The 21,252-nt window shown below is 42.7% G+C and overlaps 2 protein-coding genes across 4 annotated transcripts in view; both read right to left on the bottom strand.

Annotated features, from left to right (window-relative positions):
* Positions 1-1,063: 1,063 nt before the first annotated feature.
* Positions 1,064-8,765, bottom strand: LOC135491498 (ras-related protein Rab-43-like). Its single transcript, XM_064777402.1, has 4 exons — positions 8,500-8,765; positions 5,726-5,909; positions 4,259-4,404; positions 1,064-3,537 (listed from the first exon to the last, which is right to left on the bottom strand). Exons 1-4 carry the CDS (start codon positions 8,695-8,697, stop codon positions 3,421-3,423), a joined length of 645 nt encoding a protein of 214 aa, XP_064633472.1. The 5' UTR covers positions 8,698-8,765; the 3' UTR covers positions 1,064-3,420.
* A 2,560-nt stretch (positions 8,766-11,325) lies between these two features.
* LOC135491529 (leucine-rich repeat serine/threonine-protein kinase 2-like) overlaps positions 11,326-21,252 on the bottom strand; it is a 101,308-nt gene continuing 91,381 nt past the window's right edge. For all 3 annotated transcript variants that reach the window (XM_064777487.1, XM_064777489.1, XM_064777488.1), the window contains 8 exons: positions 21,110-21,211; positions 20,219-20,391; positions 18,671-18,752; positions 17,464-17,636; positions 15,269-15,409; positions 14,488-14,831; positions 13,332-13,415; positions 11,326-13,040 (listed from right to left, as the gene is read on the bottom strand). In XM_064777487.1, coding sequence (XP_064633557.1) covers positions 12,928-13,040; positions 13,332-13,415; positions 14,488-14,831; positions 15,269-15,409; positions 17,464-17,636; positions 18,671-18,752; positions 20,219-20,391; positions 21,110-21,211 — 1,212 coding nt within the window. In that variant the 3' untranslated portion in view covers positions 11,326-12,927. The remainder of the gene's footprint in view (positions 13,041-13,331; positions 13,416-14,487; positions 14,832-15,268; positions 15,410-17,463; positions 17,637-18,670; positions 18,753-20,218; positions 20,392-21,109; positions 21,212-21,252) is intronic.

Raw genomic sequence — 21,252 nt, 5'->3', positions numbered from 1 at the left:
CATTCAATTTGACCTCTCTTATCAGGACACCTCTCTATCAAGGACAGTACGTTTCAGTCCCGTGGGTGTCCTTAATAGAGAGGTTCTACTACTACATGCATTGTTGTGGGCCAAAAGACGTCACCAATGACGTTACCCAAATGTTCAATGCAGCTCTGAAAATTTCTTTCTTGTCGTCACTGTCCTCAAATTAAACTAGAATTGTCAGTTGAGTCTTTGCAGACTCTGGAGTCTCCGCCTCATATGCACACAGCCATGCATGTTGACAAAAACAAAACAAAAACATCGCACTTTCACTTCAGCGAAGCGATGGTTTATGTGCGAAATACGACTGATCAAGGCAACATAAAGTGTCCAGAAGGGAAGAACACATTCTTGAAACTCAGCTACTTTAATTCACTGCCGTTTTTGCTTATTTCATAGCCCATAAACTCCAAATATTAGGTTTTATAGAAAAATGCTTCGATGGTGTAGACTAGTCCCTGGTCTTTATCCGTTACGTTCCTCCATACGTGCAGCCAATATGTAATACACATAACGCGGGGCACCAGTCATCGTGCCGGTATGGTGAGGTTTATTGGTTAAAGATTTACATGTATTGCGCTATGCATGCCCATAGCACTTTCGCGGCTGTTACCCAGATTGACTTCTTAGTTCATGGACACCCTCGTTTTATCGATGTTTTGCAATGCATTGCCGTGTTCATGTACATATGAAGCTTTCACCTGGGGACGAGAGTTTGCTGGAATAATTTCTTGAGGAGAATAATACCCTAATACAAAAGTCTCAGCCGATGGCGGAGACTAATAATGGATTGGTCAACCTTGATTAAACTTTTTACAACTTTATGCAATATTTTCGGAATCATTAGATTCCCATCTGTCCATTACACATAAAAAAATTTAGTACATTTGTGACTTGCTCTACCAAAACTAGGCGCTTGGCGCATCTGAACTCGACAGGTTGATACGGACTTGTTGTTCATTTCCCTATTGTAGACCTTTTGTGAAATCTATTACAAACTGATTTGGTCACATTTCACAAAAGGTCTACAATAGGGAAATGAACAACAAGTCCGTATCAACCTGTCAAGTTCAGATGCGCCAAGCGCCTAGTTTTGGTAGAGCGGGTCACATTTATGGTATTAGAAGACTTTTTGAGCTCTTTCGCTGGCATCTTAGAAATTCTGTAATTTGACCCGCTATCAACGGGCCATGTCTTTAGCTAATACTGATGCCTGCATTGCACATCTGTGACCATCAGTAGTGTCAGGTCATGGACGAACATTAAAGGCTTCTTACCTGAAGCATTTATCCGGTTGTTTAACTTTAAGGGCATTGATGAGGATTGTAGAATAGAAGGCCAAAAGTGCCGCTGAAATATGGTGTGGATGCGAATAAGGTGCATCCTAAATGATTTTGGAAGTCGGTAAGTTTTGAAAAATCTTTAAATAGATAATGAACTCTTTGGGAATGGAGAAAAACCAAGCCTCTCCTGTCTATTTAACACTAATAAAAGAATTGACGTTCCTATAAATGTCAGATTCCTGAGATCAAAACATTTTGTCACACTAATACTAGGATGAAATAATTATGTCCAGCACCTAGAATCTCCATCACAAATCAATAACTTAATCAATAAATACTCTGCACCAGCAAATTATGACTACAAAACTGGAACTTCTAGCCGATCAGGCTACAAAGTATGCACTTCTTAAATAGTGACAGTTTGAAATTAAATAAAAGAGTGAAATCAGATGTCTACGTTCATAAATAATCTACAGAACAGTAAATATTATCAAAGTTCAAATAACTTCTGTTGTTTATCCGTTCTTGTCATGCAATATATACACAAATTGGTTTGACCATAACTTGCGACCCACCAAGCCCTACATCTAAACATTTCAACCGTCTCATCTCATCCTGGTTCTAGATCATCTGCTTAGCAAAAATAAGATGTCCCAGGGTATTTAGCACACATTTGGCAACAAACGAGAGTAGTGATCGGGTAAATTTCCCTTCGTCAAGTAATCCATACTTGCTGTCGGAGGCAGCGCTTCCAATTTATTGGTATTCAGGTAAAGATGGATGACTGAATGATACTGACCCCTGTGACCTTGAAATGTAGATCAAGCTCAATTTTATTGTAACACAGGGTTAACACTCCGACTCCTTGTCATAATAATGACAAATAATAAGGTTTGTAAAGATGGCCATCTAGACCCCAGAAAGTAGGTCAAATTGCAATGACATTTTGTATTTTTGTCATAAGACAGCCCAAGTGAGACACACCCAGTTAAAAATTTCTAGACTCATGCCAAGCAAACATGCCACCTTCGTTGGTGGACAATGACATATATGAGGTGACGACATGGATATGTAAAGTGACGCGCAGACAAGCGATTTCAGTTGCTGCAACGTGCAACCGAGCAATGACAGCATGACGAGTGATTGCGATTTGACCAACCAGCTGCTGCATTCCTATCACAATTGTCAATATACGTCATGGCTCAGTCGAAGGCAGTAGTGACTTGCTTCTTTGCCTAATAATGACTTGAGGCTGCCTTGCCCAAGAAAAATTCCCAAATTATGTTCTACAAAGGTAATTTGCCTCCTAATTTCTCACAGGTTCAGAAGGACTTGCCCCTATAGTTTCTCATCATTCAAATAAAGAAACACAGACTTGGTCCTTTTGATTCACTAGATTTGTGCAGCAAATCTTTGACACTTGCTGTACAAATGTGGTGAATGTATCCATAGGCCAGACATATATAATTAAGATGACATCAATTAAATCTCATGAACAAGGAATGACGAACTTTGCGAAACCAAATGGTTGAGGATGTTGAGCAGGGGCAGTTCAAAGACATCTATGAGAGGGAGGAACTCTGCAGGAAGATCCCCGAAGGTTTTTCATGCAAATTAAAAAAATTCACCGTCATTTCCAAAGACTCGGATGTGTCACCACCTTCGCCTGTTGGCAATCATCCACGGACAAAGAAATAAATAGCGTCTCCCATAATGAGCCAATTTCTTAAAGGGACAATATAGGCAGCAGTGAGGCAGGCAAGATACACAAAGTCACCAATAGGGGTCTCTCACATCTCACAGTATGTCGAATTGATTGACGCTTGTACGAGGAATATATTTAGTGCTGAATCTGACATGACCCAGGGCCCTTTTACTTTGTATATTAGTCACCTGAAGATCGCCAAATTAGTCCCTCTGCTCCTGCCTATAGTCTCCCTTTAAATGCGCTCTTTGAGCCATTGATCTTCAGGCATTGCAACGGGCTATTTTACAAATGCTTTCACACGAAAACACAGCAAGCATGCCTAGAATATTTGTGACACCAGAATCCAATAGAACAATCTTGAATAACACAACTGTTTATCGGAGGACAGGTTTGAATCTGACTCGACTAGCTCCCACAGCAGTGCCAGCCTTTATTTAATGTTCTGCTATTGAGAGGTAATCCATGTCCAGTGTGGCCGTCTTCCTGCAAGTCGCTATCACCGCCATATTTCGATTTCAGTTCCTGAAATATTGGACAACAGATTAGCGCAAACATGCTATTACATCATAAGAACAATAACACATTAAAATTAGCAAATTCGTAGATACATGTTTCATCCAGGCCCACAGCCAGAAGTGTTCAGACGATCTGACGAACCTACTTTGGGCCCAAATTGATCGGACACCTCTCCCACTCCACCCCCATTATGCCACAGAAATTTAACGCCCACAGGATGACCCATTCAGCAGTTTCAGACTGGAATGCGAAATTCAAGATGGTTGCCTGGCAGTCATAAAAAAACAAATATCACCAAAATTTATGCGAGACCATTCTCACAGCCATGCTGGAAATCTCACCTTTAACTGCCTGTAGCAGTCAGGCAATATTTTTTAGCAGTCAAATCACAAAATTTCTTTTACACTAATACGGTTGACACAGTGTCGACAATTTATCATCACAATTTCCTCAAGTGGTCGCCAGGAAATATTCAGTCGAAAAATTCAGAATTACCCAGGGAACGCCCTCTATTTGACACTGACATGGCATCGATCCCTAAACGGGGTTACATATATCTCATTTTATGTGACGAGTCAGAAATATCACTTCCACAAAACATGCTAGGACATATCCCAGTTTAACCCCGAACCCAGGCCCTTTTCTTTGGTACATCACAGACCAGAACCATTAATTTCTACTACAAGTACTGTGCTATAATCTAGCTCCCCAAAAGACGAGTTCTTACCTTTGCCATTTTGATAAACGCTTCATCTATATTTGTATTGTCTTTAGCACTTGTTTCAACTGGCTCCATCATATCATAATGTTTAGCGAGTTCCCTTGCCTGCGTCACAGACACTTCTCGTAATCCCTCAAGGTCTTTCTTGTTTCCTGCAAATATTCAAATCTCTGTGATTTACTTCAAACTGCCAAGGGCGGTGTTGCCACTCGTGCCAACACAGGCCTGTCTTGCAGCAAGATGGCAAAATGATGTCAAGATGCCTAGCGCTGCCTAGCAGTCCCATCAAAACACCATGGTCTAATCAGCTTGGTGAAAGTGTCAAGGGCAAGCTCCTGTATCACAGATCTTCATAGATCTTCATTCATAACATTTATAATGGACTTGTGATGTCATCAGTTCTTAAATTATATTCTGCTTGCGAATCTGGACTTTGCTGAGATTTGTTGGGCAAAAGACTTGGCTGGCTTAATGTAGGTAGAGTTTTTTCAGTTATACATTGCATAAAACTGAAAAAAATCTTTTTTCTTCAATCTACTTCTTTTCAAACATTAAAATGAATTGAATTGATTGAATTAAGTTTCAACATGCATACTATGCTCTGCATGATACCTATCACTGTAGACAATTGTTACCAGAAAAAAGAGTCTGTTGAGGAGCTTCTTTGTTGTTTTGGGTGGGCAATTCCAATTGCCATAAAGATATCTACTATCAATGAGGGCATATCTCGGCCACATTAGTGCGTGCCCCTAAATAACAAAGTACACGGTCAATAGACTCATACTTCCTGTAACATCCTGTACCATTGGCCACAGTGCTGTGAATAAGTTTTTGTAAGCTTCTCTTGACGAGTTTCTTTGTTACTGAGGGTGGGCAATTCCAATTGCCATAAAGATATCTACTATCAATGAGGGCATATCTTGGCCGCATTAGTGTGTGCCTCTAAATAACAAAGTACACGGTCAATAGTCTCATACTTCCTGTAACATCCTGTACCATTGGCCACAGTGCTGTGAATGAGTTTTTGTAACCTAAAGTTTTACAAGCTTCTTGAAATTCTGGTAAGGTTTTTCTTGTTTGATACCAAAGAGAAAAACACCATACAATTTTTGTCGACTCCCTCCCCTAGTCCAGGTAACCTCGGCCCCATCCGCCGAGCAGCGGAGGGTCGAGGAAGCCTCGTTGATTTACTCAAAGTGACCCATACATTTTCAGTGTCTAGAGTGGATGCACTGTCATACCAAGCACTCTGGTATTGCAAATTATTCACTGGGATCGAGGTTACCCATCCTACAGTCTACAGAAAAACATGCGACCGGACACCGGAAGCTTACGCCCCCAAATCGAGTTCATGACGAGTGAATTGCCATCAAGTACCAGTCTCTGTAATGAGTGAATGGAGGAGACTGGTGAAAGAGTCTACTCCCTCCCCCAGTTAAAAACAGCAGTGACAATGCTGCACAACATGCTCACCTATCATGAGTTGCGTTATATTTGGTCCCGAGTACTTCATCACATCATCCACCCAGCGGTTTATGTTATCAAACGTGTCCTTTTTCGTTATGTCATAGGCTATGATCACTCCATTGGCACTTCTGTAGTAACTTTGCGTAATAGTCCGGAAACGTTCTTGCCCAGCGGTGTCCCAAACCTGCAGCTGAAGCAGAAGTCATCATACATGTAGTGTTATAAACAGTAAACTTGTTCCACTGACCCAAAGCCTCTTTCCCTATGACCCTAACAATACCCTGCCCCATAACCTCACAGCAAGTTTTTCTAATACAGTACAACCTCTCTATTGCGGACACCCATGGGACTGGGCCCAGGTGTCCGCAATAGAGAGGTTATGCCAAATCGTCCGATAGGTGGATTTGAAGTTTCCGCCTTGCAGGTCTTGGTTTTCTCTGTGTCGACATATAGCGTAGAAACATTAAACCTGTTGGCTGATCGGTATTTGCTTGTGATGTTGCGTAGAATGACGTGAGCTAAAATTGGCCATCGCCCTGTCCGCTATTCGGAGTAGAGCAGTGTCCGCCGTACAGAGGTTTTTGTTATTGGAAATGACTTAGAAAAAATCGGGACTGGCCGGACGTGTCCGTAATGTAGAGGTGTCCGCCTGGCAGAGGTGTCCGCTAAGGGAGGTTCTACTGTAGTTTGCTTCTCAAGTATTCTGGTAGGAAAAGAAAAGTAGGTCACACTGGTGGAGAAAGCAATATCTGAAATGTACTTCAAATTTCAGCCACTGAGTGAAATTCTGAAAAATGTCAACAGCTTGCCGTGACGTACAATATCAAGAGATGCAGAAGGGACAAGAAATTGTTGTTGTCATAATCATTCTCCTTACGGCTCTTGCTGAATATCGTCTTCATACAACAGTGGCTATATAAATAGTTAGGTGAACATGATCATGGCGAGTGCGAGTTCGTACACTACTGGCAAATTGCATAAAAGGTGGTGGCAGGTGTGTTTGAGTTGGACTGTTGGTAATATATGACAGCTTGATCAGAGCCTAACAGATCACTGGCTTTGAGGAAAGTTCATAATGACAGAGATTGACAAGAGACTTTGCAATTGCAAAGGTTTAGTTTTAAGTTTATCTCAATGATCTAATGTTGGAGAAATGGATATCTGGCGATAAAGATTGTGCGTTATATCGCCACTTTAATTGGAATTAGCGTCATGACAAAATGAAATGGACCCCTTCACACCAAGTTTGTTTTGGCTTTCTACGTAACCTTGTCTTTTGTTCGCAGGGCTTTAGATAACAGGCGTATGGGCGTATATACGCCCGTAGAAAAGACCAATACGCCAGGTTTTCTGGGCCAAAAACGTATTGTGACACCCCCTAAATGAACATATGATTTCAACGTACGCTTTCTAATATATCTGAAGGTGTATTCTGACGTCAATACGCCAGGTTTTCTGGGCCAAAAACGTATTGTGACACCCCCTAAATGAACATATGATTTCAACGTACGCTTTCTAATATATCTGAAGGTGTATTCTGACGTCCAAAAATCCCGAGTCCCAATGTGTTTGGCCTCCCACTCCTCAGCACGGCCGGCACTTGATAGTCAGTCTGTCACAATTAGTTCCAAAATCCCCCGCTGGCGCTACTCTACCATGCCCAAGTCCTGTTAATCATGCGGCTGGCCAATGAACGATGTTGCATGTACAGCTTTATGAATGAAAATGTTTTACTACGATAGTAGCTGACCATATTTGGCGGCCGGTGAAGTCATCCTAGTGGCACGTGCCCAGAGCGAGAGCTGTGGTTGGTTACTGAATCTCAAGGTACTGGTATTGAGAATATCTAATTACGAATTCTGCATGGCAGTGTCAGCAACGAGGAACTCGAGTACCAATCTGTCATGCTTTGGCTCCATTGTTTAGGGGCTTTCATTTCGGAATTCAGGGGTTCCCGTCGGCTGTCCAGCTGTTGAAATGGAGCATGAATAATGAAGCCTGGAACAGCCATTATCAGCTAAGATGACGAGGTGGCGAAATAGGACAAGCGCTACACTTACTCTGTGGTTTGAGATGCAAGGGAACTTTGGATCACAACATGCATTGCATAACATAACATGCATTGCATAACACGAGTTGATACTTCCAACCTTAGGAAATTGGAGGTATCTGTACGCCCAGCCTGGGATAATACTGACAAGTTGGGAGTATTTGCAATACCAGTTAAAACCCCAAACTCCCAAAATGGTGCATCAATAATGTTAAGGAAGTACTTGACTTCCTGACCAAAAAAGTTATCTAAAGCCCTCTGTTCGGCCCATTGTTCGAGCCTATTTCAGACGGGCCTATTTCAGGTTAAAAAGGAAAGGGGCTCAAAGTATCACCTTGTTTGACCCCATTTGTACAGTTAAAAAAGGAACTTTGACGACTATTTGAGCGAAAACATGAGAAGTAACTTGAGAGTAAGTGGCTCGGTATAGAATAGTTTTTGGAATTTTTCAATGTAGGCCTACTGTCTGCCTGTTGAAGTTGCTCATAATTCACCATCCCAAAGTCCAGTCAAGCCAAGTTTCAGCACTTTATTATCGTTCTCTCTAAGATGTCACTGTGAGTCGTCTAGGCCTAGGCTACATATTGATATTGCGCAATATGAATATTGCTCATAGCTGTAGGCCTATGTGAAGCATACACTACAGGAGGAGACGATAGCCTAATATTTCGACACAGCGGCAGGTAGGCGAGTAATAGGAGTTGGAGAACACTGAATATAAGCTATGTACCTTTACTCGTTTCCCATCCAGAAATAGTGTTTTCATGGTAAAATCAACACCGATGGTGCTGCCATGTTTTTCCAGAAAATTTCCGGTCTTGAAACGTTGGACGACACACGTCTTTCCAACACCTGCGTCCCCAATCAAGACGATCTTAAATAGATAGTCGAATTGATCATCATTATCTAAAGGAGGTGGCTGAGCCATGGACACCGATAAAGATGGAGTAAGATGTGTTTTCTTAGAGAGAAATAATCGATTTGTCACGGGTTTTCTTCTTCTGCTCGAAGATTGGTTACCGTGATTGAATCTGTTCCTCCCCGGCCGTGGCTTAACCGCAGTTTGCGCGTACTTCATGCCAAGACTCGACACCAACGACCGGGCAGCTCCACTGTCTTGCCAACACAGTAAGCGAGATGAGACAAGGATAGGCAGAATGAATTGGGCTTGGCAACCTCACTGTCTTGCCAACACAGTTAGAGAGATGAGGAAGTCACAACCAGACTGACCTGGTATAGCCTCACTGTCTTACCAACACAGAGATGAGACAGTCACAACTGGCAGCCTCACTGTCTTACCAACACAGAGATGAGACAGTCACAACTGGCAGCCTCACTGTCTTACCAACACAGTTGGAGAGATGAGGAAGTCACAACCAGACTGGCCTGGTATAGCCTCACTGTCTTACCAACACAGAGATGAGACAGTCACAACTGGCAGCCTCACTGTCTTACCAACACAGTTAGAGAGATGAGGCAGTCACAACTGGCAGCCTCACTGTCTTACCAACACAGTTAGAGAGATGAGACAGTCACAACTGGCAGCCTCACTGTCTTACCAACACAGTTAGAGAGATGAGGCAGTCACAACTGGCAGCCTCACTGTCTTACCAACACAGTTAGAGAGATGAGGCAGTCACAACTGGCAGCCTCACTGTCTTACCAACACAGTTAGAGAGATGAGACAGTCACAACTGGCAGCCTCACTGTCTTACCAACACAGTTAGAGAGATGAGGCAGTCACAACCAGACTGACCTGGTATAGCCTCACTGTCTTACCAACACAGAGATGAGACAGTCACAACTGGCAGCCTCACTGTCTTACCAACACAGTCAGAGAGATGAGGAAGTCACAACCAGACTGACCTGGTATAGCCTCACTGTCTTACCAACACAGAGATGAGACAGTCACAACTGGCAGCCTCACTGTCTTACCAACACAGTTAGAGAGATGAGGCAGTCACAACCAGACTGGCCTGGTATAGCCTCACTGTCTTACCAACACAGAGATGAGACAGTCACAACTGGCAGCCTCACTGTCTTACCAACACAGTTAGAGAGATGAGGCAGTCACAACCAGACTGGCCTGGTATAGCCTCACTGTCTTACCAACACAGAGATGAGACAGTCACAACTGGCAGCCTCACTGTCTTGCCAACACAGTTAGAGATATGAGGCAGTCACAACCAGACTGGCCTGGTAGCCTCACTGTCTTACCAACACAGAGATGAGACAGTCACAACTGGCAGCCTCACTGTCTTGCCAACACAGTTAGAGAGATGAGACAGTTACGACCAGACTGAATCAGGCCTGGCTGCTCCACTGTCTTGTCAGCAGGGTCAGAGACATGAGACAGCCATAACCCAACTGTAGTGGTCCTGGTAGCTCCACTGTCTTGTGAACACAGCCGGGGAGGGGGAGACAGTCACAACCAGGCAGAATCTGGCCTGGCAGCTCCACTGTCTTGTCAAAACGGTGAGAGATATGAGACATCCCCAATCAGACAGGATTGGGCCTAGCAGCCACTGACTCGCCAACATTGTAAGAGAGGTGAGACAGTATCAATCAGACTGAATTGGGCCTGGTACCTGCACCGTCCTTCCCAGATCGTGAGACAATCAATCACCAACAGACCAAATTTGCCCTCGTCCCTTCACTGTCTTTTCAGCACTATAAGAGAGACAAGACAGTCACAATCAGACCGATTTTGACACAGATTTTGACCAGGAACCTCCACTATCCTTCCCCATGTACCAACCATCCAAGGTACTTGGATGACAGGCTGGTAATTGTGCTAAGACATGTACAAGTTGGGCATGCCTTTAAGAGCACACAAAGGTAGCTCAACCAGAGGCAGAATGGTCCTGGTGTTACCTCATCACAAGCGACACAACTTGTTCCCATTGCTCTCCTGACATCATAAATATTGGGGGAAATCAGGCATATGTCAGAGGAGCATAATGTAGCACATGAACAATCTCGTAACGGGGGGGGGGGGGGGGGGGTCACGCTTGATCCCCAATAATTCTACATTGACATTCCTCTGTTACCAATTGCACCCGACTCGTCTATCCCTCCTGCATCATCCGCCCTCAAGTGCGTCTAACACACAATCGTCAAGCAAGGATCACCACATGTTGTCCCAGGTACATGCCAGGCAGGTTGTACCAGGTGAGACGTGTACAAGAAGATTACACGAGTTGTCTCTAGGGCCAGGTTGGGATCGTCTTCAAGCGCATCGGTTAGACAACATGGCTTGTCACTAGAGCCAGGTTAGGGCCAGGTTGGGATCATCTTCAAGCGCATCGGTTAGACAACATGGCTTGTCACTAGGGCCAGATTTGTTTGGACCGTCTTCAAGAGCACAACAGGATAGATGCACTGCCAGAAGCCATGGGTCCTGATGTTGTCCAAGCGACTCAGAAGAATGACATGGGAATATTTTTCTGTCTTTCTTTCAAGGATGTGTTTCTGAATGCCTATGAAATGTCTCGCCTCCATACCAATTTTTTCCATACAATGAACAACAAGATTATACAACAAAATCATACTGGTATATATATTAAATCTTATTTGGCTACAATAATTCACATTTCCAATATGACATCATCTTCATAATAGGCCTACATTATGAATATTTGAAGATGTGACAAGATTAATCATCAGCTTGACTTTAGATTAAAACTGGTCAGCTAAATACAAACAGGACCCTATTTATATTCTCTAATTGAGAACTTGAGTGGGCTTAGTGCCATAAACATAAGGAGTTTCTATATCTGTCTTTTTATAAATTGGCCAACATGTAGTAATAAATGCTTTAAATGTTAAAACAGTGCGGTTTGACCTTCAGTTCATCAAAACACCAACAGATGGCTCACCAACAGAATTGCTGTGTCGTGAATAGGCCTACGTGCTATATCATCACATATCACTCTGCCATCTATCCCAACTGAATGGTACTTATGACCTATTACAACTACAGTAGAACCTCTCTATTAAGGACACCCTTAGGACATGTGCTGTCCTTAATAGAGAGGTCAAATTGAATGGAAACAACCAATTTGGGACCAAAACTAGTTTCCTTAATAGAGAGGTGTCCACTAAGAGAGGTTCTACTGTAATTAGCATAACCATATTTGAACTGGGCTGTGATTTTTTTCTTGGCGAGTCCGAAAACGTGAGTCTGTGATACCAGTCATGCTTGAAGAACCTTATTCCCAGATGAACACAACAAAATTACTTTGGAAGATTCCATAACTACACAGTTTTACAACTTTACTGAATAACCTTTTCCTTTCCCAGGTATGATAGATTAGCTCGGCAAGCTGGAGGACCTGCCTGATTCTCAGCAATCAGGGGAATTGATTCTCCAGGGACACTGTGGAGAATGAATTCCCCAGATTGCCGAGGATCTTATCAGGCGTTCCAACTTACTGAGCAGACTGCCCAGGATAGTGCTCCTCGAGGCCTGGGAGAATGGCTGCCTCGTAAGAAAAACATCCAAAATGTGCGATCGTTGGTAAATTTTATAAAATAAACTGTGTCCATCTGGTTAAATGGACAATATGTCATCACATGCACTAAATTTCTAGGTAAATTAATCAGCAGGTTACTCTGTGCTCGACACACAAAATCCATCCATGCATATTTTACAATTTGTTTGCTTTCCATAGGACGAACCAGCAGTGCATTTTTCTCTTTTTTTGATGCAAATCATGTTTGAAGAACCTTTTCACCAGATAAACACAACAATATTTCATTGAAAGACCCAACAATGTAGTTTTTCTAACTTTATTAAATAAACTTTCCTTTCCCAGGACAGGCAAGCTCGGCAAACTGGAAGGTCTGATAAGATGCTCCGTAATTTGGGAGAATTGATTCTCCAGGGAGATAAAACCCTATTGATTGCTGTGGTAAACATCCATACCTAACAAGTGACAAGATAATGCATGGAAATAATTAGCTACTGGCTGTGACCACTAGGTGTTCAAAGCCAGATTGCCACTCCCTTAATAAAAGTGACTAGTCCAACATTTATATTGCACTTTGTGATCTGATCACATGACCCAAGAGGGTCAGGAATAAATAAAATCTCAAAACAATTCTGTTTAAAAACTGACATAATATGTAGGGCACAATCCTTCGCAAAAGTATAGCTTCATAGCGAGTATTTGTTGACAAGTTCCTTCCTCTTCTCTGTGAGTTCCTTAATGGCCTTGAGATTGTGTTTGAGGTTTGTATCCCACACGGTTATGAAGCCATAGTCGTCACCTGCAATGCAAGTAGTCAAAGCAATGTAATCATCATCATCATCATCATCATCACCATCATTCTAAGGCCATATCACTTTCATGATTCAGCCTGTCTGGGTGCAATTGCAAGGGACTAGTTCCAGTATTGTCCTGCCAAATTGTGTTCTAATGGTGCAATATATTGACACTAATGGGCAATTTATCAAGAATTAAAAAAATCTTTGTGGTCAAAATGCATAAGATGCCTAATAAGTGTCTACTTGCCGAACTTAAAGTGTAATAAGTACAAATAACATCATTTCAAACTTACTCCTCTTCTGTTTCATGCTGCACTTGTTCCTGTATCCCCCGCCACCAGTCAGCACAAGAGACAGTGAATCCTGGTATCGTGATTCTGAAACAAGGTACAGGCTTTGGTTTATAATTTGATTGCCACCAAAACTGATGAGCTGGCTTCACCGACCTTTCTGTCCCCAGTGGTGATCCCTTGCAGTGGACCATCATCCCCAGTGGCGATCACTTGCTGTGGACCATGATCCCCGGTGGTGATCACTTGCTGTGGACCATGATCCCCAGCGGCGATCACTTGCTGTGGACCCTGATCCCCCAGTGGTGATCACCTGATGTAGATCATGATCCCCAGTGATGATCACTAGCTGTGGACCCTGATCCCCAAGTGGTGATCACTTGATGTATATCATGATCCCCCAGTGTTGATCACTAGCTGTGGACCCTGATCGCCCAGTCGTGATCACTTGATGTAGATCATGATCCCAGTGGTGATCACTAGCTGTGGACCCTGATTCCCCAGTGGTGATCACTTGCTGTAGATTCTGATACGACACTAGTGATCACTAGCTGTGGACCCTGATCCCCTAGTGGTTTGCTGATGACCCTGATCCAAACTACAGTCCAGTTTTGCAGTCCCATCCTCCAATACCAGAGTATGGGGATCCCCCAGTGGTGATCACTTGCAGTGAACCATGATCCCCAGTGGTGATCACTTGTTGTGGACCCTGATCCCCCAGTGGTGATCACTTGGTGTAGATCATGATCCCCCAGTGGTGATCACTAGCTGTGGACCCTGATCCCCTAGTGGTAATCCACTTGCTGAAGACTCTGATCCAGACTACAGTCCATTTTCACAGTCCCATCCTCCAATACCAGAGTATGGGGAAAGCCAATCTACAAACCCCTACTTTGGGAGGATGTGGTGGCCACAGCATCAGGCTTATTTATGGATTCGGTTTTTTAGCAAAATCAACAGCAAAGATCATCTAGTGGTCACATCCAAGTCATTTTGCCGCTACAGCGAGCTAAAAATATGAATGTTTGGTTAGCATATAGTCCAGTCATTGGGTTTGCCATGTGATTTAGCTATTACCTTAGTCACTTGGCTGGCCAATGCGGGTAAAGCTCCCTTGATAAAAGGATCCAATTAGTAGAAATATGAAATGACAGCTTACCTGGCGAGTCTGTGGCTAGGTACGTCTGGCTAACGGGTTCATCGATAGGTGAAGACTTTTTCTTCGGCCGTCTGCTGCTCGTAGGTTTAACACAAACTATGGCACGCACAGCTCGTTCATGGCGGTGGGTTACGTGTAAAATGCTAGAGGAGATAGGATCCACAAGGACAATGAAGCCGCCTCGCGTTCCTACCCAGAGCGTGTTGCGATTCTGGAGCATCAGTGAGGTGATTTTGCAAGCATTGATTCGACGTTCCTCTGTGAGATCGGCATCCGACTGGGTCCAATTATAGAAAGATTTCCTTTTCTCTTTCTCACGTTCCTCTTCTTTTTTGATAAGATCCCTGTGAAAAAAAAACACAATTCAATGCGTGCAGCACAAAATACTTGGTAATACACGCCAGCACCTTCCCTAATGATTGGCCAATGACGCAGCGTATTAAATTTCTGTCTCTATATTTAGATCATAGGCACATTACTGACAATGTTTTGGAGCTTGGACACATTAATCACCAAAAAAAGAGTTGTTTTTTTGTTCCAGCAGCACACTTCTGTTCTTCTGACCGAAAACATTTCTCTTGCAATTAAACTGTGTTCGCCTGTACTTTGAGACTCAAGAAGTCAAATTTATAGGGCTTGAAATTGTAACAAAACGAATTGCAATATCACAGGCAGGATTTATAGAGATTATAAATACATTTTATGACAGGAAAGGCTTTTGCCAATCTAGTTATTCATTAATTACATGATATGCCAAGGTCGCATAATGAGAATGACTTACATGACTGCTTCAGTGACATCTATCTTTCCATTGAGTTTCTTCCTGTCTATGTTCCACATTTCAATAATCGATGCATTCCTCTTGGATATGTAGAGATCTTTGCCTATCACCATATTCGAGATGGCTGTTGAATAGGAAATGCTGAAAAATTAAAAAAAAACAGATTTGAAAATTCACAAAGATAATTTTTTCTGATCACAGAAAGGTACAGGGGTTTTTAAACTTTTAGGCTTACTTAATGGTGTGCTTTTTAATCAATTTTATAATTACAAATTCATCAGAAATATTGTGGACCATTCGCTCAACTCGTCCTTTTTGACAAAGAAAGGGATGATGCAACAGATGCATGATAATATAAATGAAATGACCAGGGGCACCTTTTTTGTCTGTACACTTGAAAATTATATCACCTTTGGAGATACTTTAGATAAGTGATTTCATATCCACGCTACCATAAGAATTTAATTGAATACATAATTATGTGTATGATTTTTTAAGGGTGAGATCACACTTTTTATGTCTTCTGTTTTGGCCCCCGGCGGTCAAGCCAATAGACAGAGCGAAATTAGGCATTCAACATCATCTGACCTAGGTGTTCAAGTGAAGTTTCAGGTCAATCCCATGGAAAGGGGTAAGCACATCTGCGTCCCGGAAAAATACGGCAAAGGGTGGTTACTCATATCAAAGCAGTGAGGAAGATCTTTAGCCACCATTCAGTTGAGCTTTGCCTGAATGAAATGGCCAGGGCCATTGTGCTCACCTCATGTGGAGTTAAGATGGATAAAGAGCATGGTATTGTGTCATGTAGTGTTAGGTTTGATGTAGGTCCAAGCAATTACAATTTCCCCAAAATGGCCAATTTACAGTACATTCGACCTCTGTGACCTTGAAAAGTAGGTCAAATCAAAGAAGACCCGGGTGACACATTGAATGGTTGTTAGAATTAGATGTACCTATGATATAAAATTGGTGCCAATCGGGCAAGTCATTACTGGGAATAATGGCATTTTGAAGAATTTAGGATTTGGCCCCCTCCCTGGAGGCCAAACGGCAAATCAGATCGCACCAAACTTCGGTACCTGAGATCACCTGACCAAGGGGTACATGTGTCCTTAATTTGTGATCAATAGTCATTGCAGTTAAGAAACGTGCCATAGTTACGGCCTGACGGCGAATTTACGCCATTTGACCTATGTGACCTTGACAAGAAGGTCAAATTAAAAACCTGTGTGACATATACTGTATGGTGGTTAGATGTACCCATGATATCAAATTGGTGGCAATCGGGCAAGAAGTTAAGGAATAATCACATTTTTAAGGTTTTTGGATTTTGCCCCCTGGTGGTCAAGTGGTGAATCATATTGGACCAAACTTCGGTCCCTGAGATCACCTGACTAAGGGGTAAATGTGTACCAAATTTGGTATCAATAGTCATTGCAGTTTAGAAACGTGCCATCGTTACATCCTAACAGCCAATTTACACCATTTGACCTCTGTGACCTTGAAAAGGAGGTCAAATCAAAAACCCGGAGGATATATGATGCACCTTTGCTAGAAGTACCTACCATATTTTTTTCAAAATTTCCCAACTACTATTAAGGGAGATATTGCATATTTTCACTTTTAACGTTTGGCCCCCTGGTGGCCAAACCATGAAACGAATCGGACCGAAACTTGGTCTCCAAGGTGTCATTACATAAGGGTACATGTGTACCAAGTTTCAACTCAATAGCTCTAACAGTTACGAAACGTGCCCTGCTAACGGACGACGGACGACGACGACGACGACGACGACGACGACGACGACGAAGACGACGACGACGACGGACGACGGACGCCACGGTATGGGATAAGCTCACCTCTGCTAAGAGGTGAGCTAAAAACCCCATGGATTGCTAAACTACCCTTCTGCTGCAATAATCTTTATTAAAAACACAACAGCGGCACCTAGGAAAAGTGGGGAAGCCCCGATTTTGAGGCAAAAGCTACCCGGCTTGCTGCAAGTTCATAATTGCAACACTGTTGCTGGGCAAATCATACCTTTTATCCCGCTGAAAAGGGTATAGATTGAAGTTGCTCACTGCCAGCCCCTGCCCGGGACTTTAAAAAAATTCCATGCACACGGATGTGCATGCCCCTTCTTTGGAAGTGACCCCCCCCAGGCCATGGCAGCATGGCACCCCATATCACAGTACCTGTCCTCCTCTGTAAACCAGCTGTACTCCACTACCAGGGGCAGTGATTCCATATTGAGCACAAAGATAGTATTCCCACAGGAAACATACAACTTTCCGTGGCGGACTGCCATGCATTTGATTGGATCTGTGTCAGCACCAAGCCGCAGCACCTCACAATCACAGTTAGGATTCTGAAATGGAATTGGTTTCATATAATGCTTTTCAGTGACTGTCACCTGTCCAGTCACTGTCACTGTTAAGCCTCCACGCCAGGCCCACCTTTGAATAGAATCATCCCCTAATCACTTCCAACAAAAATGTTTTGCACCAATTAGATGAAACAATCTCCCCAACCTGACAGAAACCAAAATCAACAACTGCCGGAGGGCTATACTGAAAATCAGATCGGACCTATTTTCGATTGGAACCGTCCTCTTGTCACTCAAAATAAGCCACAAAAAATATGGACCTTCTGATAATTGACAAAGATGAAATGTTAACAGACAACAAATGTACTTGTAGCCATTACATGATGCCCCCATACAAAGTCATTTTTACCAACTTTCACGTTTTACCCTTTGGACACCGAGTTTTCGGAGCAAAATATTGTTTACATCACCTTTGAAGCAAAAATACTCACAGAACTAAAATTTTCACCCTGGAAAACCTCATATGAAAATCATGCTCAGCTACCGCATTACGCAACCAAAGTTGTGATTCGGAATACCTCTGTCTCACAAAGCGGATTCATTACAAAATCCTGGTTTTTGCGTTCAAGGCAATTCACAATCTTGCCCCATCCTACCTCTGTGAACTGGTCAGTGTGAAGCGTCCGTCCCGGGCGCTCCGATCATCAGTCGGTGTTCATTTGTCACAGCAAAGGTCAATCATCCCATCATATGGGGACCGGGCCTTTTCTGTGGCGGCACCGGCGATGTGGAACGAGTTGCCTTTGGGGCTGACGCTTTGCACTGACATCAACATCTTTAAATCAAATATAAAGACTCTGCTCTTTAAAAGAGCCTTCTGTAAAGCGCCTTGAGCGGGACTAGTGCCTGGATACGTGCGCTATAACAAGTTGCATTATTATTATTATTATTATAAGTGTTTTAAGTGAAGAGGTGCGGAATAAGTTTTGGCGACTGTAGTCGAGATTAGGTAAACGGCGAGGTTTTTCTTTGTCGACTAAAGCCGAGCTCGGGCTTCAAAGGGTTAAGGAACGTACCATTTGCAGCATGCTTGTGTCATAGATAGTGAGCATACCATTTGAGAGACCAGCCAGCACAATATCCACACCACTCTCAGCCCTGAAAGGAATGTACAGATGTCATCATATTTATTGCGCTGTATCAATTTCAAATGGTGAACCAGATGAGTCGTGACTAAAATAAAACTTTTTCACAATCATTGTATTAGCACGTAACAACTCATTTGATTAGCACGTAACAACTGATTTTATCAGCACATAACAACTCATTTCTGAGCAAGTAACAACCCTGGGTAACAACTCATTTCATAAGCACGTAACAACCCTGGGTAACAACTCATTTCATAAGCACGTTACAACCCTGGGTAACAACTCATTTCATAAGCACATAACAACACTCGGTAACAACTCATTTCATAAGCAAGTAACAACCCTGGGTAACAACTCATTTCATCAGCACGTAAAACCCTGGGTAACAACTCATTTCATAAGTACGTTACAACCCTGGGTAACAACTCATTTCAGAAGCACGTAACAACGTTGGGTAACAACTCATTTCATAAGCACGTTACAACCCTGGGTAACAACTCATTTCATTATCACGTAACAACCCTGGGTAACAACTCATTTCATAAGCACGTTACAACCCTGGGTAACTCCTCATTTCATAAGCACGTAACAACCCTGGGTAACAACTCATTTCATTATCACGTAACAACCCTGGGTAACAACTCATTTCATTAGCACGTAACAACCCTGGGTAACAACTCATTTCATAAGCACGTAACAACCCTGGGTAACAACTCATTTCATTATCACGTAACAACCCTGGGTAACTCCTCATTTCATAAGCACGTAACAACCCTGGGTAACTCCTCATTTCATAAGCACGTTACAACCCTGGGTAACAACTCATTTCATAAGCACGTAACAACACTCGGTAACAACTCATTTCATAAGCACGTAACAACCCTGGGTAACAACTCATTTCATTATCACGTAACAACCCTGGGTAACAACTCATTTCATTATCACGTAACAACCCTCGGTAACTCCTCATTTCATAAGCACGTAACAACCCTGGGTAACAACTCATTTCATAAGCACGTAACAACCCTGGGTAACAACTCATTTCATAAGCACGTAACAACCCTGGGTAACAACTCATTTCATTATCACGTAACAACCCTGGGTAACAACTCATTTCATTATCACGTAACAACCCTCGGTAACTCCTCATTTCATAAGCACGTAACAACCCTGGGTAACAACTCATTTCATAAGCACGTAACAACCCTGGGTAACAACTCATTTCATAAGCACGTAACAACCCTGGGTAACAACTCATTTCATTATCACGTAACAACCCTGGGTAACAACTCATTTCATTATCACGTAACAACCCTGGGTAACAACTCATTACAACCCTGGGTAACAACTCATTTCATAAGCACGTAACAACCCTGGCTAACAACTAATTTCTTAAGCATGTAACAACTACCTAGCAGTATGGCTCTTCTTTACTTAGTGCATCTGGATAGATACTATTTGATCTTGTTTACATACCCAGAGTAATGTAGCAAGCAGAGGACGGAGCTGCTGTGCTGAGTCATGGTGTGTCGATGTAAGTGTGTCCATGTGTCGTAGACGAGGATCGTCCCCGATTGGGTACCGACAAGTATCGTTGAATTGGACACGGCTGTCATGCAGAGGATACGAGTGTGTTTTATATGATTTCCCTGAAATGTTAAATACTGTGCAATCACATTTAATCTTTATCTCTTAATCTTGTGTAGGCAGGCCTTCCAATTTGCCAAGCAGTCGGCCCTTGACAGCACCTGGAAGAGGCCTCGGAAAATGTGCTCATCACCATCATCATCAAGAGTGCTCAGTGGTAAATTTATTGAAATAATCTGTGGTATCTTGGACAATGATATCACATGCATTATCCAGACTTGCATGCATGCACTATGTTTTAAGATAACATATTCACCAAGTTTACTCTGCATAATGTAGTGCACGCACAATTATAAGTTTACGAACTTCAAAAGCAGAATTTTTCCAACATTATCATTGGCTATAATTGCTTGTGCAGTTTTGGCTGAATATTTTGAAGGCATTCGAGTACAGCAGACATGGGCTTCTACTGAGAGTGATCTTTGAAGAAATAATACAAGATCCCCTGCCTATATGGTGCCATTCACCTGTCACATGAGATTACCATGACCATTCAACTTGCTACAATAATTCTTCTAAAAACACTTCATTAGTAACCAGAAGAAGCATGAAAAGCCCAAACGAATGGCCCTGACTCACAATTACTGTAAAATTTTTGTCCGCCGGCAACACATTCCCCCACTGACTAGGTTTGGGATTTAGCTGCTCTTAGCTGGAGAGAAAGGGGCTTTTACAATGTGACGCCCTCTGGGGCTCCCATACCCTCCCTTGGATACTCACCCCAACTTTTGAATTGCTACTAGAGAGACTGAACCAAGATAACTGCGCACCATTGGATTCTCCACTACCTATCCATGCTTCAGCTTCATTCCTTCCATGGCTCTGAAACAGATATGATATCCAAATAAGTAAAACTGATGCAA

This window comes from Lineus longissimus, chromosome 7 (assembly GCF_910592395.1).
Source record: "Lineus longissimus chromosome 7, tnLinLong1.2, whole genome shotgun sequence".
In the NCBI taxonomy this organism is placed as follows: domain Eukaryota; kingdom Metazoa; phylum Nemertea; class Pilidiophora; order Heteronemertea; family Lineidae; genus Lineus; species Lineus longissimus.
Note: the sequence above shows the minus strand (reverse complement) of the source record. Positions and strands in the feature narration are given on the sequence as shown.